At 34.4% G+C, this 14911-nt stretch overlaps 1 protein-coding gene across 5 annotated transcripts in view; it reads left to right on the forward strand.

The window, feature by feature from the left end:
- The window catches only part of LOC131936721 (uncharacterized), a 302556-nt gene extending 288243 nt beyond the window's left edge, over window positions 1-14313 (forward strand). For all 5 annotated transcript variants that reach the window (XM_059293783.1, XM_059293785.1, XM_059293784.1 and 2 more), the window contains one exon: window positions 13800-14313. In XM_059293783.1, the coding sequence (XP_059149766.1) occupies window positions 13800-14277 (478 nt within the window). In that variant the 3' untranslated portion in view covers window positions 14278-14313. The remainder of the gene's footprint in view (window positions 1-13799) is intronic.
- Window positions 14314-14911: the final 598 nt, after the last annotated feature.

Genomic DNA, 14911 nt, shown 5'->3' on the forward strand with positions numbered 1-14911 from the left:
CATGTTGTGTCAAGTTGTGTCATGTTGTGTCATGTTGTGCCAAGTTATCGCTAAACGAGATCTAATATCTTGTAATCCGCCATTTAATCACCGATAGCAAGCCCTCAACTAATACATTTGTTTAACTGCCCCTCCCTCCCCCGTCCCTTCATCATAAAGAGTAACTTGCTATCTTCACACTATTCAGATGATAACAACCGTAGGTCTACTTTATACTAGCATGGTGGTCTTACATAAATTTAATTTATAATTTGTTGAACAAATTCTATTTTAGCGACATAAATAGGGTGTATTGATACTATTTTATAAATATTTTTATTCTACTGAAATATTAAAGCAAGACAATACCAAAAAATGTGTCCTGTTTCCTAACATTACAAAAAACAGTATCTGATAACAAGTTGGTAAAACATGTAATGTTGTATTTTTGTTATAAGCAGATCACGTGATGTTTGCCGTTACCATGTCTATTGATCATGTGCTAAGATATTTTGATAAAACTTCATCAAATACTACGTTTGGTCTGGGAAACGTGTCTTAGTTTCTATTTTAGAGAGGGCAGATAATTCTAGACATTTTAATGTATAGAAAAACACAGGCATGAGTAACTTTCGAGTGCATTTGGACATCGTGACCTTAATTACATTGTACATTACGTCAAAACAACGTGACTACGGCAGATAGTGGTTTATCTAATGTTGATAAGATATTTCCTTGTAAAAAAGGTATAAATTCATTAACTGGCATGTAATTTTTTTAAAAATCATAGATCAACAACGTAGACGCAGATTAAACAGTCATTCAGATGCTTTTGTTTATTTATCCCTCTGTCTCTTTCAATCAAACTTTACTTTCTCTATTAATATCCAGTTATATGTTTTTTTTGCCGAAAAGGAACAATAAGGCTGCAACTGTATTTCAGAAAACATGCACTTTCTAGCATGACTTTTAATTGTCTGGTGCTGTTACTACCCGCCTGTTTTGACGAGTGACCGACATGTGACCGACTATGACCGACGCTGACCGACGAGTGACCGACGAGTGACCGACGAGTGACCTATCCACATTTACTTCCTGTATTTTGGACAAGTTTAAAATAAAGGACAATAAAATATACATCAAGGAACATCTGAATGGCTTGATACTGTTCTAAACCTGCTTTTTGACAAACCATGCATTTATTAAAAATAGCATTCACACCTATTTTAATACTATATCATTTTCCCGTTGAGAGGAAAATACAACGGGTGCAAGGTACACAATGTTGTCCTTTTCTACAAACCGGGAAAAAAATAATCCCCACTTTAACCTCAATCTAAAAACTCATTTTAAACTAAATCAGTTATAATATAGAAACTGCACTTTAATTTTTTTTTAAACTTAATTCTTTCGAAATAATATGGACATTTAATCGACCTATTTTTTTAAATAGAATTTTAACCAAAACCGGAAAGTTTACTAGAAACAACATTTAAATCGGAAACAAAACATGAAACTTGACGGAAATTTAAGCGGAAAATGGTACAGGATTCGGAACGTTTTTCGTAATGGAAATTCAACGTGATCAGAACAATTTACAATAACCTTTTTTTTTTCCAAAACTGAAAATTTTGAGGAACTTCGACATCAAATAGGAAAATTGATTCACAATCGGATATTTTATTGGATTCGAAAATTTAATGAGAAAAGAAATTTCACTGAAAATGTATTTTTATATAGAAACGACATTTTACCAACGAAATTTTTAGTGTACGGAAATTTAGGCAGAAGCGGAAACTTAACCAGAGTAAAAACTTCATTGAAAACGGATTTTTATGCAGAAATGGCATTTTTGCCGGTATCCGGAAACTTAACAGGATACTAGCATTTTAACGGAATCGATAATTAACCTAAAAAGGTAATTTAAAAATTGAAACCTTAATTGATCCAGAAACGGACATTTTAACCGGTAATGAAATTTAACATGAAAAGAACTCTACCCGGAAATAGAAATTTGACTCAAAGTGAAAATCAACTAAAATATTTTTCTTAATAAGTACGAAAATTTCAAATGGAAACGCAACATAATTTTGAACCGGCATTTTAACCTCATCCGGAAATGTAACTGTTTTTTTTCTATAATTTTATTTCCATTTAAATATCATGTGTGTGGGTGCGCTTGTCTGTGGTTAAATTAAAATGGTTAACAGCATCAAAATGTACACATGGGACTATGTACACATAGGACTATGTACACACGAGTGTTAACATGTCAGAATGCTATGTCTGTTGTGAAGGTAATTTTGGTATATACAATAAACAAAAGGTTAATTAGCACCATGAATGTAATTAAAGGAAAGGAAACAGATACTGTAGGGAAATAATGAATGCGATGCAAGGTTTGTATCTTCATCGTCTGGTTACATGATAATTGCGATTTCTATATATTTTACTAGCCGTTTCTAAAGTAGCCTTGCGGGTTTTGCATATGACCACTTCAATTATTAGTTATTAGAGACTGTTTAATTTTCCCACCTATTTGAAAATTGCGAAGAATAAATTTTAGAGGATTTTTTTTATGTACATGTTATTATTGTTTACTTTTGTGTATTGTTGGGAACACACGGACACGCCTTTCCGGTGGTCCGATGCGTACCGCAACATATAAGACAAACAACCACAAACGGGTTACAAAACAAGACTGAATGAAACAAAGGCTCGTTGAAAACTAAAAGATTTTAATAGTATCTACACTATCTACACATAACACAGTCTAGTCTAATCACAAAATACACAAGCTAGTAAACTAAGATACAGTAGCTAAAAACTAACCTAGTACGTTCTTCCGTCAATCAGCAGTACAGCTAATTAATAATCCCAATCATTATCGCCCCCTCCCCTCCTCTTAAAATTGCTCTCAATACAATGCCGGAATTGGGGCGACACATCTGCTGAATGATTTTATATAAAACCAATAACCTAAGATCAAAGGGAGATAGCCGGTAAAATAGAAATGATTTTAAAAACTACGTGGTTGTCTACCTTTTCTTAAAGTGTTGAGTGAAAAAAAAATGTTTGCACCAGTGTGAGAAATAACGACACACACAACATACCAACGTATGTATTATTGCTTAAAACTGATCATACATTACGCGAATACTCAAATGTTACTGTAAAATAAAAATAAACCAAGTGAAATAAAATACTTTTTTAAGTACAGCAAAGATGAGCTCGAAATATAGTAACGTTTTTATTCTTGCTAATAAAATTTGAACTGTATACATTAAAATGAGGAACTGAACGAGAATAACAGCATGAGAAATGTTATACCTCACCACTACTTGCATATACCACAACATAAACCCCGCCACCACACCTATTACCATCGACCTTTCGTTCAACTCTAAACACGATTCAAGGCACTGTTCAATCCTTTATGTAGCTTCTCATCTTCACCATTACACCACAAGCTTTAGCCGCTACCACCAAGCCCTAGCCGCTACCACCAAGCCCTAGCCGCAACCACCAAGCCCCCTTCACAATCGTTCACTACAGTTTTTATACTTGCATTTGACCTTGGGATAACAATACATTTACACAGGGGGTTAACTCAACTCACACACGCTTCTCCCCTCCGTTCTAGATTACTCTAGTCTATTCTAGTCTATTCTAGTCTATTCTAGTCTGTTCTAGTCTATTCTAGTCTATTCTAGTCTATTCTAGTCTATTCTATTCTATTCTAGTCTATTCTAGTCTATTCTAGTCTATTCTAGTCTATTCTAGTCTATTCTAGTCTATTCTAGTCTATTCTAGTCTAACCTACAAATAACCCGTAACAACACTGATCAACACAAAAACAAACTCAAAGCGATACGCTGGATCGTAAAACACACACTGACACCCACATTTTAATTTCTCACACAGCACAACCCACACACAACCCACATAACCCACACACAACTCACACACAAACCACACACAACCCACACACAACCCACACACAACCCACACACAACCCACACACAACCCACATACACAACACACACAACCCACACACAACCCACACACAACCTACACACAACCCACACACAACCCACACACAACCCACACACAACCCACACACAACCCACACACAACCCACACACATCCCTCCACAACCCACACACAACCCACACACAACCCACACACAACCTACACACAACCCACACACAACCCACACACAACCCACACACAACCCACACACAACCCACACACAACCCACACACATCCCTCCACAACCCACACACAACCCACACACAACCCACACACAACCCACACACAACCCACACACAACCCACACACAACCCACACACATCCCTCCACAACCCACACACAACCCACACACAACCCACACACAACCCGCACATATCCCTTAACACCAGTACACGCCCTCCACTCCAATAATTGATATCACACAAACACACCACTTTCCACAAGCCACAATCCCTACACACTCGATCGCACAACTTATGGAGTAGAAATGAGGATACTATTATTATTTGAACTAGAGTTGAATACTATTGAGTAGAGCGAAGTGTTATGTAATAGACGTTAAGAGAAATGAATAGAATAAAGTAGAATGTGGTTTAATTTTGTCAAATTAACTAAAAGTTAGTTTAATATAATAAAATACATTAGAATGAAGCAGAACAAATTAAATCGTAGAGAAATGAAGTATAACACAGTAGTAAAGTGTAAAATGGAGTGGAAATTCTTAGAATATTTTTCACCTTAAAAACACACACATGGCTACTCAATTCATATTATCTCACATAGAATGCTTCAAAATCCCCACCTCAATCGATTAGCTCCACAAAGTACAAACAAGTGGCGTAGCCGGGAATTTATATATATATATATATATATATATATATATATATATATATATATATATATATATATATATATATATATATATATATATATATATATATATATATACATATATGGTCTTAAGTGCTTTGACCACATGTGCTTTGACCATAGGGGGTTTGACCACAGCGGGGGTTTGACCACAGAGGGAGGGGGCATAATATATAGATTTATAAAAAGAAATTATAAACTGCTATTTTAATTTTAATTTATAATAAAATTAATACCATTTTGTACATGTTTCCTGAAAGTCCATTAATAGAAATTAAATGTACTAAAATAGTCAAGAATGATATTTTAGTCTCCACATAAAGGCTGGTGCTAGACCTCATAGATTTATTTTAAATATAAATGGAACACAAATAATGCGACATATAACAAGTTTCACAAATAAATAATGTAGATGTACGTGAAATACAAAGCATATGTAAAAGATAATAAACCGGGATTGATCTCCCATAAACTTTCTCGAACATTCTTATATAACTCGGAATATAGACATGATTTTTAAAAACTTTTAAACTTTTAAATATAGAATAGAATCTCGTAGAAAAAAGAATTGCGAACCAAGCGAACGTCAAAAGAAAATGTTCATAATAGTGCGGAATATAATAAATGTCCATGCTCTTTTTAGAAATCGGAAATGGCGTAAATTATTACTTCCGGTCAATGGAAATTACTCAAAATTTGACAGAAGGTAGAGAGTTAGATCTTTTACTTACATGTGAAATTTCATTTATCTATCTGAAATATTACTCAAGTTATAGGCTTTTGAAAATTTCAAATTAGAAAAACTACCACTTCCGGTTATCGGAAATCGCTCAAAAGTTGATAAGGATCTACGATTTTGATAAAATACTAACCCTGGCGTGGCATGACATGATGTACAATTGATGAAAATAAATGCGGACAGTCTTAATCACGGTTTCCCGAGACTTCTCTCACCGATAAATTACGTCACTGGCCCTCATTTACCTCGTTAAACATAATATCTAGATAGGGCTGGAATATTTTGTTCTTTTATTAGTCACAGAAACAACAATATAGAATATTCTAGAACAATGTAGAATATTCTAGAACAATGTAGAATATTCTAGGTTTTTATATTTTATAAAGCCTAGTCTAGTTCTATTTCTAGATCTAGAATCTTAATAAAAATTATCTGGGTTTTTAGACTATGCTTATATCGCCTTTAAAATTTTTCCAATATTTAATTTTAATCCTAGTTTTTATATTAAACTGTCAATCCTTTGGTAGTATAGACAGCTATATTTGAAAAAATCATTTACAAAGTACGAAACCTTCGCCGCAAACGATAGGCCTACATGAAAACAATATTTTATTTCAAATTTTTAATTGACATAAAATAAGAAACTAATGTTTTTTTTTATTAATTATTATCTAGTATACTTATTAAATAAATGTATAGGGCAAGACCAAAATTTTTGTTAAATATTTTTACATTTAGAAATGTAACCACTCGTAACGGGAAGAAACAATTCAGTGGTCAATTACCACCAGTGGTTTAGTTAATGTTACACTACCACCAGTGGTTTAGTTAATGTTACACTACCACCAGTGATTCAATTAAAGTTACACTACCACCAGTGGTTTAGTTAATGTTACACTACACTACCACCAGTGATTCAGTTAAAGTTATACTACCACCAGTGGTTTAGTTTATGTTACACTACCACCAGTGGTTTAGTTAATGTTACACTACCATCAGTGGTTTAGTAAATGTTACACTACCACCAGTGGTTTAGTTAATGTTACACTACCACCATTGGTTTAGTTAATGTTACACTACCACCAGTGGTTTAGATAATGTTACACTACCACCAGTGGTTTAGTTAATGTTACGATACCACCAGTGGTTTAGTTAATGCTACACTACCATCAGTGGTTTATATAATGTTACACTACCACCAGTGGTTTAGTTAATGTTACACTACCGCCAGTGATTTAGTTAATGCTACACTACCACCAGTGGTTTAGTTAATGTTACACTACCACCACTGGTTTAGTTAATGTTACACTACCATCAGTGGTTTATATAATGTTACACTACCACCAGTGTTTTAGTTAATGTTACACTACCACCAGTGTTTTAGTTAATGTTACACTACCATCAGTGGTTTAGTTAATGTTACATTATCACATTCAGATTTAAAAACTCGGTGCAGAATTAAAGCTTTACCCAAGAGCGTGGTTTAAACAAACATTGAATGATCATGAGTATGGAAACTACGATGTTGATTTAGTTGTCACATGATATTTTCAAAACACGCCTACCCTCTCTCCTACTTGTGGGCTTTTGTAGAAAATTGAAATTCCGAAATTCCGATATTTGCTTGCGATGTTTGCTTCTTATCAGACATTAATATCCAAGTATGCTCTAATGCTATGGAATGATATAGCAGTCTGTATTTGGTAAAAATGTCCGTATGCTATACTAAAGCTATTTTGCAAGAACTATTTTCAATGTATGCAGTGGGTGCAGTGATGGTTCATGTATCTATGGGTGCAGTGACGGTTCATGTATCTATGGGTGCAGTGACATGCTAGTTTAAGAAATTCCCTGATTCTATTAAAAAGGGGCTGTTGTTTTTTTTTAAATGATGTTTTAATTGTAGCCAGTTAAAACATTGCGCTCCATATTGCGCTCCATATTAACTCAGTCAAGAAATCATGGTAGCCTACAGCATCTTAACATGGGAAACGCGATACATGCTTTATGTGTCCAATAAAATATTCGGATTATAAACACTCCCGCACACCCACAACGACACACACACACACACATAAACACACAGTAGCCTGTTAAGGGTTAGTCAAATGTTTGAACTTTTCAAACGTTGAACGAACTCTGTGAATAGAGTCTAAAGTAAACGTTATAAAGATTGTAAGATGTCGCCTACGTTGCCAACACCCTCCCCAAGCTCCGCCCCCCCCCCCCCCCCCAAACGTATTTCTCCTTCCGTTTTCCATTTCGCGTCATTAAAAGTCTAAAAATAGAGCGACACCATATTGTGTCACACTATCCAACGATAAAGCAGGTAGGTGTGTTAGAGATCATCTAGTGTTGATTTTAAATGAACGTTTATCAAGGATTTTAATCTGTTCTGGGATAACAAATTACATTTTTTAAAATTTACATATGGATTTAATTTAAAAAAAATCAATTTAAAACGATCTGTTATCAAGGTGACTTTTATGAAGTTCCTTGTTGCTAAAATGTGTTAATATCAAGAAAGAAATAATTAAAACACTCTGTGTATGTAGATATTACAAAGTAAGTGTTTATATTGCAGTATATATATATATATATATATATATATATATATATATATATATATATATATATATATATATATATATATATATATATATATATATATATATACCCGAAGTATAGAGGAAGTATTATAATTGTGCAATTACGCCTCTCAGAGACGACTTAAGTACTGTTACCACAAGGTTGACGAAATTTCATATATAAAATTTATGTAAACTGTGACATTTTTACAGCGATTTCAAAAACTTATATATTGAGTTGTTTCGGGTAGATAGATGAAATTTCGTAGTAAAAGATCTAATTTTCTGTATTTTTTTTTTAATGTTTGATAATTTCCGGTTCGGAAAATTGCGAACAAAATTTCTAACACCTTTTCCTGACCGAGTTATTTTAAACTTTTTACGTTGGTCACGATTTGAAAGCAATCTATTGTGACCTAAAATGTTACATAATTAGATGCTTAATTAACTTTTTGAAAATTATTTTTTTTCTTTATAAAGTTATTCCTTTCTTTTTCGTTCTTTTATTTAAGTGTTGGAAGGGATTAATTATACGTGTCAACTTGTTGTGCACCATATAGGCCGATTTCAGCTGGCTTATATTTTTGGTTTTGCTTCCATAGCCTTTGTCCAACCAAGAAAAACAACAAGTCAGCTATATCGCCTCATCTGCTCGGGATTTTCAACTTGAGACTTTTCGGTTTAACAACCATGGGCTTTACTGGCTCGACCACTCCGACCTCCTTCAAAGTAGTAATGATCAGCACTATAATACACACATTTTTTGTTGTTTTTTGGTGCGAATTTTCGTTTTGTTTTTACGATATTCTATTCTATTTTAAATGTTTAATTATGTAGAAATTGATTAAAAATGATATCCCAAGTTGCCATCCCACGTAGTGTTACATAAGAATTTATGAGAAAGTTTAGGGGAGATTAATCCCATCTTATTTACCATTGATACTGAAACAGTATCTGTATGAACTACATTATCTTAAGCACATGTATATGTTTATTATTTGTACATAAAGCTGTGTACACTAGGATTCATGTATTTGCGCTCTGTCTGTCCAGGACACACTTATTTCATGTGTTCTATTATTTCGTATGTTGTTGTATATTGTGTGTTGTTGTATTATTTCTTGTGTTGTTGTATATTGTGTGTTGTTGTATATTGTGTGTTGTTGTATTATTTCGTGTGTTGTTGTTTATTGTGTGTTGTTGTATATTGTGTGTTGTTGTATATTGTGTGTTGTTGTATTATTTCGTTTGTTGTTGTATATTGTGTGTTGTTGTATATTGTGTGTTGTTGTATTATTTCGTGTGTTGTTGTATATTGTGTGTTGTTGTATATTGTGTGTTGTTGTATTATTTCGTTTGTTGTTGTATATTGTGTGTTGTTGTATATTGTGTGTTGTTGTATATTGTGTGTTGTTGTATATTGTGTGTTGTTGTATATTGTGTGTTGTTGTATTATTTCGTGTGTTGTTGTATATTGTGTATAGTTGTATATTATGTGTTGTTGTATATTGTGTGTTGTTGTATATTGTGTGTTGTTGTATATTGTGTGTTGTTGTATATTGTGTGTTGTTGTATTATTTCGTTTGTTGTTGTATATTGTGTGTTGTTGTATATTGTGTGTTGTTGTATATTGTGTGTTGTTGTATATTGTGTGTTGTTGTATATTGTGTGTTGTTGTATATTGTATGTTGTTGTATATTGTGTGTTGTTGTATTATTTCGTTTGTTGTTGTATATTGTGTGTTGTTGTATATTGTGTGTTGTTGTATATTGTGTGTTGTTGTATATTGTATGTTGTTGTATATTGTGTGTTGTTGTATTATTTCGTTTGTTGTTGTATATTGTTTGTTGTTTTATTTTATGTGTTAGACATTGTTCAAAAACAAAATGAAGACATATTTAATCAGAGAGTGATATTTTAATTCGCTGATTTTAGAAGGTGATTGGGTGAGTTAGGCTAGAATAGCGTTACTCTCCCTGACGTCATTCATGTGTCCATTGGAGCTGGACGAACACAATGACGTCAGAGTGTAACAAAACCACCTGGAACTTCAAAGTACCGTAATCATCAACAGACGACACTGTAGTAACTGGGGACTTGCCTGTCAGAGTTACTCTAGAAAACACATTTCTAAAACCATTTCATAACGACACTTCTGTAACTGTTCCATTTACCCAACACATTTCTAGTACTATTTCATAACGACACTTCTGTAACTGTTCCATTACCCAACACATTTCTAGCACAATTTCATAACGACACTTCTGTAACTGTTCGATTATCCAACACATTTCTAGCACAATTTCATAACGACACTTCTGTAACTGTTCCATTACCCAACACATTTCTAGCTCCATTTCATAACGACACGTCTGTAACTGTTCGATTACCCAACACATTTCTAGCACAATTTCATAAAGACACTTCTGTAACTGTTCGATTACCCAACACATTTCTAGCACAATTTCATAAAGACACTTCTGTAACTGTTCGATTACCCAACACATTTCTAGCACCATTTCATAACGACACTTCTGTAACTGTTCGATTACCCAACACATTTCTAGCACAATTTCATAACGACACTTCTGTAACTGTTCCATTACCCAACACATTTCTAGCACCATTTCATAACGACACTTCTGTAACTGTTCGATTACCCAACACATTTCTAGCACCATTTCATAACGACACTTCTGTAACTGTTCGATTACCCAACACATTTCTAGCACAATTTCATAACGACACTTCTGTAACTGTTCCATTACCCAACACATTTCTAGCACCATTTCATAACGACACTTCTGTAACTGTTCGATTACCCAACACATTTCTAGCACAATTTCATAACGACACTTCTGTAACTGTTCCATTACCCAACACATTTCTAGCACCATTTCATAACGACACTTCTGTAACTGTTCCATTACCCAACACATTTCTAGCACAATTTCATAACGACACATATGTAACTGTTCCATTACCCAACACATTTCTAGCACCATTTCATATCGACACTTCTGTAACTGTTCCATTACCCAACACATTTCTAGCACCATTTCATAACGACACTTCTGTAACTGTTCCATTACCCAACACATTTCTATCACCATTTCATAACGACACTTCTGTAACTGTTCCATTACCCAACACATTTCTAGCACAATTTCATAACGACACATATGTAACTGTTCCATTACCCAACACATTTCTAGCACCATTTCATATCGACACTTCTGTAACTGTTCCATTACCCAACACATTTCTAGCACCATTTCATAAGGACACTTCTGTGACTGTTCCATTACCCAACACATTTCTAGCACCATTTCATAACGACAATGACCCATCAGGATCGCAGATTATTATTGTGTTGCACACATCACATACCTGACGAAGCCAATTAGTAAACGACGTTGGCAATCTAGCAATATATTAATTTTGGCTTTTATGTAAAATTGATATATTCGTTTGATTTAGCTTTGGTTCATGTTACGTCATGGGATAATATTTGTGTTTCAGATAGAGTCACTGATAAATGACTTCAACATTTTAAACAAAACCTATTCTGAGATGTAGTAATTCTAGTTGAACAATCTATTTTTTCCATGTCCTTGAAAGCTGTATATAAAGTTGTTGTTTTTTTTTGGAGGAATTTTATTTTTTTAGTAATGTTAATATTTTTGTTTTAAAATGCATACTGACTTGCTATATTACACTTGCTGCAGATTATATGTCATGTGGAGGTCACAAATAATTGAAATAATAAACTGCAACTAATGACATTAAGACTAGAGTGATGGCCAGTAATGACAAGATGGCCAGTAATGACAAGATGGCCAGTAATGAAAAGATGGCCAGTAATGACAAAATGACCAGCAATGATCTATCAAACAATTTCACAGGTAATCAAATTAATTATATTTTTATTTGATGATATATTTGTCTATTGGTGCTGATATTTAAATTACTATGTTGTATTTTATCAAAAGGAAATATCTTGGGTAATTTAGATGAACACAACAGTATGACAAGTGAAGATGACATATCACAATATTTTTCAGGTAATGTCCATTTATTGTCCTATTGTTTAAAACAAAATAATGCAGATATTTAAAAAAATAAACAATTTGACTGGTCAATGATTTGGTTTAGGTGTAGTCCTTGATTAATGAGGTTGGTTAATGATTTGGTTTAGATGTAGTCCTTGATTAATGAGGTTGGTTAATGATTTGGTTTAGATGAAGTCCTTGACTAATGATTTGGTTTAGGTGTAGTCCTTAATTAATGAGATTGGTTAATGATTTGGTTTATTTGTAGTCCTTGATTAATGAGATTTGTTAATGATTTGGTTTAGATAAAGTCCTTGATTAATGAGACTGGTCAATTATTTGGTTTAGATGTAGTCCTTATTTAATAAGACTGGTCAATTATTTGGTTTAGATGAAGTCCCTGTATTCAGGGACGTAGCGAGGGGGGGTGCGGACCGCACCGGGTGACACCATTTAGGGGGGGGTGACACCAAGGCAGAAAATAGCAAAATATATAGAGAAAAACTTGAGGGGGGGTGCAAATCGAAAGTTTGAGGGGAGGGGGGGGGGGGTGCAAATCAAAAGTGTGAGACGGGGAGGGGGTGCAAAAAGAAAACTTGAAAGTTTGTCCCCTGGAAGGGTCGCTACGCCTCTGGGTGTGACACCATTACGTGCCGGACTGGGTGACACCCAACCTCGTTACGCCACTGCTTGTATTTTTAAAAAATATTTTTACAGCATGATGGTGATGGTTAAGATGTTTCGAGAATTTATTTCGCGGTTGTACATTTTTATAAGCGATTATTATTACAAGCTTTTATTTAATTTGCTTTATACTGCTTTTGTTGTGCTTATCGAAACGGGCGAGTTACATTTTACCTATTTTAACGGACCGCTTCGTTTCAATCTCGGCACGTGAGTCAAGGCCCGGTGACAATGAAATGTGACAATACATTTGACTTAAGTGGATGCTTAATTTTTAGTGAGATTTCATGGAATTCTATTGTATTATTTTTCAATTTTATATTTACCATCTAATGAAATGTTTACAGTAATAACAATCCTTTTGTGTACCTATATAGGTACACATGAAGTACAAGAATGTCTTGAAGGTCAAAGTGAGGCAGAATTACATCAACACCAGACAAACTGCAAGAAAAATCCTGGTCATGAAGAGTTTGTACCCGTAAATAAATTCTGTCTTGAACACTTTCCTCCTGGTTACCATGACAACGACCTGTACGACTTTATAAAAATTGTGGCCTACCAAACAGTCAAGATAGGCGTTAACTTCACCAGTCCTGACAGACCAGAGTTTATACCAGGTACTAAAGATCCATATCCTTGCTACAGTATCAGGGGCAGGAAAGTAATGAGGACAGGGACAGGGAGGATGTTTAGTGCAACCAAGATTACAGAACAAATGAGGGATTACAGAACTTGTCCATGTCCCGATTGCCTAAAGTCAAAAACACCCAGCAAAGTGTGGTGGAGGATTCAGGTGGCGACAGCTACACATGTTGTTTTTGATGAGAGTGAGGCGAGAAAGTCCAACTGCAGGTTGTGGTTTGATGATGATAAAAGTCCAGTGGTCAAGATTTATGGGTGGAAGGATAGTGGGTCAAACTCTGTGGGAGATATGTCAATTTTAAATTGTGCGACACATGATTTAGATATAGGTGACAATCTGCAAAAGATAATGATTCGGTTTATTGATCTATGGCAAAAACTAGAGGACAAATACAAGAGTCGTAGAGATGTGGACAAGCTGACCTTTATAGTGTCACATCCTCATGGCTGGTCTAAGAAGGTCTCTGTAGGTCACTGGTTACACAGGCAGGAGTTACCCAGACCGGATGTGAACGGGCATGTGGCGAAGGGTAAATTGACCAGGTACACGTACACAACTTGTACCTGTCCAGGTAGCAGTGGGGCTTTTGTGTACAGAATAGGTTGTGCTTGGTCCAGCCACCCCCATACTGGATCCAAGTCTACGGGATTAAATTATAGTGGGTTATGGGCAGAATGTGACTTGTAGTTGTCTGCTCTTGTCCAGTATGAAAACAAACATTTCTATAAATAATTAAGGCCTGAAATGATTTAGTATATAAATTTATTATTCGAATAGATTCTAGATCTAGTTACAGACTAGTGTAGATCTATATCTCGAACTAGATCTAGAATTTAAATTGGTAGAGTAAATATTTGAAGTTTAGGCGGATAAAATTGTACTGTACACATATCACAGCGAAAGTAGATCAAAATCAAATTTGAATGAATTATTTCATTTCTTTATATTCTAAAATCGGAAGATGACGCCATTAGTTTTGTGTTGGTTCCTTAGTGTAAACATTTTTTAAATCATTGTTTATGGCGTTCGTGTCACAACTATGAACAGTTTGCATAATTAAATTTGTTTTTCTACATTTCAATATGCCTTTATTTTAATTTTTCTTCTTAAAATTAAATTGTGTTTATATATTAAAAACATCTAACGTATTCTTTTTCAAACAAAAGTACGTATCAAGTTCTCCATATATCGCTGAAGATATTGATATCATAGCCTGTGAACATATGTTACGGACAGAGAGAGAAAGAGAAAGAGAGGGAGACAGCGTGAATTGCGCACATGGGCTTTTATATATTAGGATTTCTTGTCTTATTGTTGTAGT

Source organism: Physella acuta, unplaced genomic scaffold, assembly GCF_028476545.2.
Source record: "Physella acuta isolate Inbredline_101_S28 unplaced genomic scaffold, ASM2847654v3 ptg000186l, whole genome shotgun sequence".
NCBI classification, from domain to species: domain Eukaryota; kingdom Metazoa; phylum Mollusca; class Gastropoda; family Physidae; genus Physella; species Physella acuta.